This window comes from Myzus persicae, unplaced genomic scaffold (genome assembly GCF_001856785.1).
Source record: "Myzus persicae strain clone G006 unplaced genomic scaffold, MPER_G0061.0, whole genome shotgun sequence".
NCBI classification, from domain to species: Eukaryota; Metazoa; Arthropoda; class Insecta; order Hemiptera; family Aphididae; genus Myzus; species Myzus persicae.
The window spans coordinates 648,954-656,361 of record NW_019104455.1 but is presented as its reverse complement, the minus strand read 5'-3'; the positions used below and the strand labels follow the sequence as shown (position 1 = coordinate 656,361).

Here is a 7,408-nt window from a genome sequence, read left to right as displayed (position 1 = left end):
GTAATGTACAATTAGGAAATTTAAATTATTTTACTTATTTTTTTTAAAAACATTTTAGGAGTTATATTTATGATATTTATTTATTTTATAGTAATAGATAATTTAATTGTTGGTGTCATTTGTTTGTTCGGCAACATAAATACCTAATGGCTAATACTTATATGTTAATACTTACTAGTTTTGGTACAAGCTATTTTTAATTTTTATAATAATTTATTACAAGATAGGTATTAAAATAAATTCAAAGAATTGTTTGAAAACTAAATTTTAATAGTAACAAAACGAGACTGGATGAAAAAAAATGTATCATATAAGTTATTATTGATATAATTTGTGAACAAATTATGTGATTTCCTATAAAAAAATATTGGTAATATAAAATATACCTATAGTAAATACATAAACTAAATTGTATTTGTGTTATAATTTTATTTTTACCATGTCTTTTTGGAAAAATATCATCCTTTAAAATAATAAATTACGCATTGTTAGTACTCAGTAACTAGCTGACATGAGGAGGGTTCTTAAATCTGGGGACAGGAAACGATTTAGTTCTTAGTGGATCTTTCTAAGAACTGGTGATCTAGGTACCATGTTGATTGCCACCTTTATCAGAATGTGTAGATGATGCGTTCTGTTTGGTATTGGTTTTGATACCTAATGGTCACCTGTCTTGGGTAAGGTGAAATGTTAGGTCGGAGAAACAGGTCAAAAATTTAAGTTCCTAAATATATTTTACACACCTAGAATATTATATTTAAAATACGGGTTAATTGATGACAGGTTTTTAGTCATTGTACTGTTTATTGTATATTGAGTTATTACCATAAAAAATACAAAAATATCTTATTTTTAAGGAATTTAGTGTTCTTATATCTTAAATGAGCAATAATTTATTCATACAATACTTAATATTACAATAATACATTGTAGAGTATATAGAAGTAAAAAGTTAAATGTACAGCTATAAAATCATATATCTAGTAATGCTTAATATCGTTTTAAACAATAATCTCTTACACTTTAGCAACTCTAAATTTTGTACGCATTTTTAATGGTAATCGTTACCCAATTATTACTACACAATTATAAGATACAATAGTCATTTAATATAACTGGATCAATACGACAAATAAAAATTACAATCAATATCTTTCGAGGACAGTAGGATTTATAGTAATCCATTGTATATGATTATGAAAATAAAATGTTTATATATTGAACGAATAAACATCATAATATTATGTTATTATATGAGTAGTTCCAAAAAATATATTTACATTTTGCCAGTTAAAAAAAAATTAAATAAGGCAAACTATAATTTAAATGGACGTGATTATACGGAAGCACGTCTTTTGGCACTGAAGTTGGTCTTAAAAATAATTTATTTCTATTTTCATAATCAACAAACAAAAAAAACAAAATCGAAACATAAGAAACCTAAATTGATTCTACATATTATTATATACACATTTAGAGTAAAATACCTACTATACATCTATTATAAGCCGAATCTATCCGATGGTTTACTTTAATTAATATATTATTAATTATTATGTATATTATAATTATATAATTACAATAATCTACACATACAAAAATAATAATAATATCAACAATATGCATATTATAATATTAAGTACCTACCTATGTACGTGTTGCTGTCGCGTAACAAGTATATATAGTATATAAACATTACATATATAGCTTTTATAGATAATTGCTTACATAATAATAATATTTTAAACTAAATTGAATACATTAGACACGAATATGCCTAGTATTATAATGTATTTATATGTTAATATATACCTAATATAAAAGCATAGTTATTAAATCTAAAAAATAAAATATATAAAAAAACATGTGTTTTATCTCGAACGAATATCATCGTCGCGATTGAAAATGGCATCGAATCTCGTCGGAACAGCGACGAGCTATAGCGCCGCCTCAAGTATAACAATAATATACACGGGTATAAACGGTATACGTTTCCATGTGGTATGTATGGTATGACGTGGGCATTGTGTGTGTGTTTTTTTTTTTATGGAATTCATCGAATTTATTTCACGTTATTTTAATCGTTTGCTGCGGCGATTCAGAGGTGGATAAACGCGATGTAGTATGAAATCGAGGGTAAAATTATATCGGCATAGGTCACCCTGTAGGGTGATATAGGGGTGTATATTGGTGGTGAAGAAGGAGAAGGAGGAGGGGGAGGTTCTTAACTTCTTGTTCGGCGATCGCAGACGACCATAATGATTATTATTGCGAGAGATCATGACAAGCGTCCTCCGGCCCACCGCTCGATGCGGTCTCGTGAGTTGCACTGGAAGAATCGTATTATTTTAATATTATACAATTTACCGGTCGGTATTACTGTTACGTACAGTATTTTGTGAAGGACGCAGGGCGCTATATGTCTATATAGTTTGACATTCGTTTGTACGCGACTACTATAAATATATATATATATATATAATAATACCTATGCGTAATATTTAAATAGTTTCTAAACAATAATAAAAAAAAGAGTATAAAATCGGGAGAAAAAAAAACATATAGTCAAATATAATATAGTATTAGAGTATTCACTTAAACAATAATCAGTACATCATTCCGGGGTGGATACCGGAACGGTGGAAAAACACGTTGGGGTTGTTGGACATGGTGGGCTCCATCGTTGTGTAAATGCTGTTGTCCATTCCCGAGAAGTTGCACATGTCTGAAAGAGCGAAAAGAATACGATTAATTTGGTTTGAATTTCAAATAAAACACACACAAAAAGTGGGAATAAATTCGTAGTTCGTTTCCGGATAATCCCGCAAAATACTCATTTTGGATTCCCGGATTCGGTACGTTCCAATTCCCATCGGTATAGCAGAGGTTGTAGATAGTTGCCAGCGCGAAAATACTATGTGTATATGATATAATATAGAGAGCAAAAACGGTTAGATCGGCAATCGAAGCTCTAAAATTCGATTTGGAATTGAGCAAAAAAAGTTACAGATCCTCGCCGAATCAAACGAGCCGACGGATTGGTGCAACTAGGGTAAAACAAATTCTGGAGGGGCTCGACCCCCTAAAAAAACTATTAACTCAAAATAAATCATAGGGGGCTCATAAGTCAACAAGGGATATTTTGGGGGGCTTGATCGTAGTTAGATTGGACTAAGCCCCCCTAGAATATGTTCCACTGCTGATGGTTTATGGCCTATTATATATTGTTATGTCGACAAAACTAAGGCAAACACACAGTAAAATCTTATAAAAATATTATATAATATACCGGGTGGACATCTCGAGTAGATGGGCTGCTGCATGTGACCTCCGTGGTGACCGCCTCCTCCACCTCCTCCACCAACCAATCCTCCACCGCCACCTCCACCTCCACCGCCGAGTCCGTGGTGCGGATAATAACAGTACGGGTAATAGTGGTGAGCGTACGTCGGCGGGGCTACGAGCGCCACTCGGTCTGTAAAGCACAAACGAAACGGTACAGATAAATAATAATGTTGTTATATTATATTATAATATTATGTAGACGAGATTGTTGATGAAATTTAAATTGCCACCGCCTTTCATGCATCTATAACTACTGCGCGTCTGCACGCCCCGGGCGTGCGCATTATTATTATATTATAATTACGAATATGATGCTTATAATATAATTATACAACGGACGATTTTTTCACGTATATTAAATTCGTTTTCATGAAATGTTAATTGTTATAATATCAGATACGTATTTAGATAGGTTTTTTTTTTCTTAGAGAAATCGTTTTCAGGAGTACTTATATTTTCACTTTTTGTCTTTTATATTTAATTTCATATTCCACTCGTTTATCTGGCATACAATTTGTGTAGGTACGTAATTGCCATCTGGTCTGGAATTTGGATCGAAATCGTACACGAAGTAGAATAGGGAATGCACCAAAAGAACCATATTTTAACGACCTTTAAATATATTAATTTATATCATCATAATTTGAATAATCATCGAAATGTTGTACCTATACGCTTGTACGAATAATTGACGTAGCGATACATCAATTCACACATAACCACAAGGAAAATGTAATATAACTGTGTAATGTATATATATTATAATATAATATATTTTAGTGGTTAGGTATAAATTATAGTTTGATATTTATAACGCGTTTATGTCTTATCGGTAAATGGTAATTGTATAATGGTATGCCTATATAATATATGTTGTGTAAGTAGGTGACACCTACTGCTTACAACGTGTGATCGATTACTGTTTACAATAAAATTAATAAAATATTTTTTTTATTTTATCAAACCATTAAAATCTAATGGGAAATTAGAAATATGTATAATATCTGATACCTTTATATCGTGATTTATACTACACCAACATTAATATCTTGGTAATTGAATTCTGTCATATTATAGGATATTTGATAGGTATCTGTATAGGTCATAAATGTGTAGGTACTAATTAGCTAGCAAATTATTATATCTATTTGTTACAGTCGTCAGTCATACAGATTACACGTGGCGATTATAATATTACAGAAATTCAATAAGTATTCCTACAACCAACCTATTCTAGCATAGATAAAACTAAACTTCTGGATTTGTATAGGCTCAAATGATGGACTGTGTGAGGTTTAGGAATGACGATATGGAATTGAAAAAATAATATAAAATTCGAATCCCGAGAAGTCAGCCGGAAATAAGGGGATACTGCGGTACCCTGCATTCGGTGCATGCTGTTATTACGGGTTGTAAGTATAAATTTTAATAATGACAGCGGGTGCGCTTTACTATTGTAATAATATGTAATAAAATTCGTCACGTCTGTCGTCAGCGTTTATCGAGTAGAGTTTAAAGTCGCAGACGCAACGCATGTACGCGCGATAATGAGGGTTCGCTCCAGTAAATCGTAAATATACCTATGCAATACAATATGATTTCAGAACGAACTCATTCGTTTGACGAGACGTCGTGACACCACACGTCACACGCGTTAAATAAATAAATAATAATAATAATTCACGACGCGCAGACCCGAACATTTCCGACGGTGCTCACAATAATAATTATTGTTGTTTTCGTCTTTTGGCCCCCTTTCCAAGTTCCCGATGACCCCATCACCGTAGTAGACGCGAATGATAATAATAATACTTAAATGTAATAGCAAAGTCGATGGTGTGTTCTTTATACAGCGTTTTTACACTTTGTCCATAACATAAATATATTATAGTCAAATACCGAAACACCGTCGTCGATACCATATAAAATGATTTAATATTCCGTAAGCCTCTCACATGCACCGAATACGATAAACGCGTGTTTATTCTACTGTAATGCCAAGTATAGATGTGCGAAACCTACCGTTAGCCGGAAAACAATGTTCCTAGTTTTGTTTCCAACGCTTTTGAGTACTCATACTTTTTTTTATTTGTTACGCCACAGGGATGGGTATGCAAAAGCAAAACCTATATTTTAGTCATATCACACGACGTAGTACGACTTTGGTATTATTATATTATTATTACAAATGGGAGGTTAAAACATACACAAACTGCGTTTTGAAATCAGCCTGTCCACGAATATTATATTATCATGTCGTTAAAATATGTACCGCGGGTACGGTTTTTTTTTTTTTGTAATGCCGCAGCTATTTTAAGTGTTTCCATTGGTATATTATTATTATTGTGTACATATAATAAACCGCGTTAGACCCAGGCGGAATGCGGTATAATACACGTATATATACGTATATATACGTGTATTATATGTACAATAGCGATATACCTAATCGTTAAAAATAGATTAGAGGAAAAAAGTATCGTCTTAGTTCGGCTGCATCATATAGTGCATATGTCATAATGCAGCTGCAGGTGCGGCTAAACGAACGTAGTTACTGCAGTCGAAGGTGGACGGATTGGAGTTGAGGAAAACAAATGGTCCGCCAGAAACGCGCTCGGATCGCCAAAAAAATTCCTCCATTTGTTTCCCCGAATGACACGTATTATACCCACGGCTCTTAGCTGTACGAATGTACGATTACATACAAACTAACCGGGAGACCATAAATCTATGGTGTGGGCATAGGCATACATATGGTAAAAAATCTATGTGGGGAGGGACTAGAAATAAAAATTAACACGTATCAACATAATGTATTACAGGTACTTACGAAGTTAAGTTTGGAAATATTTGGGGAAACTACCACGCCCTACCGCCCCTACTATACTTTGTTAATATATTTGTTTGTTTTATATTCGGTATGTACAATTTGAAAAAATTAGAAAATATTTTTAAATTATTATTCGTTTGAACCAACTTCAGATTAATGAGAAGACAGATGCCCCCACACATATCCAGACTTCATGGATTTAAGGTGCGCCACGCCCCAAGTGGCCACGTATACCGTAGTTGAAAGCATTTGTATTTTGAAATCTATCACTTTATGTTTTACACAAAGTCTATGCAAAAGTTATATTTTTGTTTTACGAATTTGGTAAGTGTTTTAGTTCTTAAATTCAATGACAGCTTTATATTGTGTAAGTACACCAAAGTTACAATGTTCACATCTTTGATGAAAATATATTTTTTTAAGGGTCCCGCGTCCCACGACTTTATTTTCGGCCACCAGTGGGGACTTTATCAGGGGTACAATATTGGGAACACAATGCGTAGGTACTTTTAAATTATCATGACATACATAATATTTATTTTAATATTATGACCTCCGTGGTGGTGGCTTACCTCCAAACGTGTTGATCGTCGACGTGTGCTTCATTGGCGTCATGAACGGTTTGAAGTGGAAAAACGACGGGGACGCGGGCCTGCTGAGTGTGCTGAGCTTGTCCTCGTCGTAAAGACCGTCCCGGCCCATGGCGGCCAGCTGTCTACCCTTAGGCATGAACATGACGAGCAGTACTAGCGCAGCCGTGGCGCCCAGGCCCAGCGCCAGACATCCGTCCTGGTCACCTGGCTGCGTGGCCCACAGACCGGCCACGGCCCAGCCAACGCACAGCGGCGCCGTGCAGCCGACGGCCAGCCCGATGTACATGGCCTCGCGGTAGTTGTCTCGTATGTGCCGTGACTTGATGGCCAACACGGTGACGGCCAACAGCAGGCCGGCAGCGTATACGAGCGAGCCGAGCATGTGCTGGTACTTGGTGTCACAGCTGTTGTCCAGGCTGCTCGTCCACTGCAACAAGCAAGGTGTACGTCGTTAGCACATTATCATTTCGATTTTTACATTTTGTGATACATAATAACTTATGATTTTATAATATTAAAATAACAACCTAAAGTTTTTCAAAACATCAAAAACATTTTTTAGAATTTTTTTTACATTTAGGAACTTCTGATTTCCACGGGCGTTCTTATGCCAATACAATTTAGTTTATTTATTCATTAT

At 34.3% G+C, this 7,408-nt stretch overlaps 1 protein-coding gene across 2 annotated transcripts in view; it reads right to left on the bottom strand.

Annotated features, from left to right (window-relative positions):
* Positions 1 to 790: 790 nt before the first annotated feature.
* The window catches only part of LOC111042281, a 72,430-nt gene continuing 65,812 nt past the window's right edge, over positions 791 to 7,408 (bottom strand). For both annotated transcript variants that reach the window (XM_022326829.1, XM_022326830.1), the window contains 3 exons: positions 6,748 to 7,195; positions 3,290 to 3,475; positions 791 to 2,725 (listed from right to left, as the gene is read on the bottom strand). In XM_022326829.1, coding sequence (XP_022182521.1) covers positions 2,607 to 2,725; positions 3,290 to 3,475; positions 6,748 to 7,195 — 753 coding nt within the window. In that variant the 3' untranslated portion in view covers positions 791 to 2,606. The remainder of the gene's footprint in view (positions 2,726 to 3,289; positions 3,476 to 6,747; positions 7,196 to 7,408) is intronic.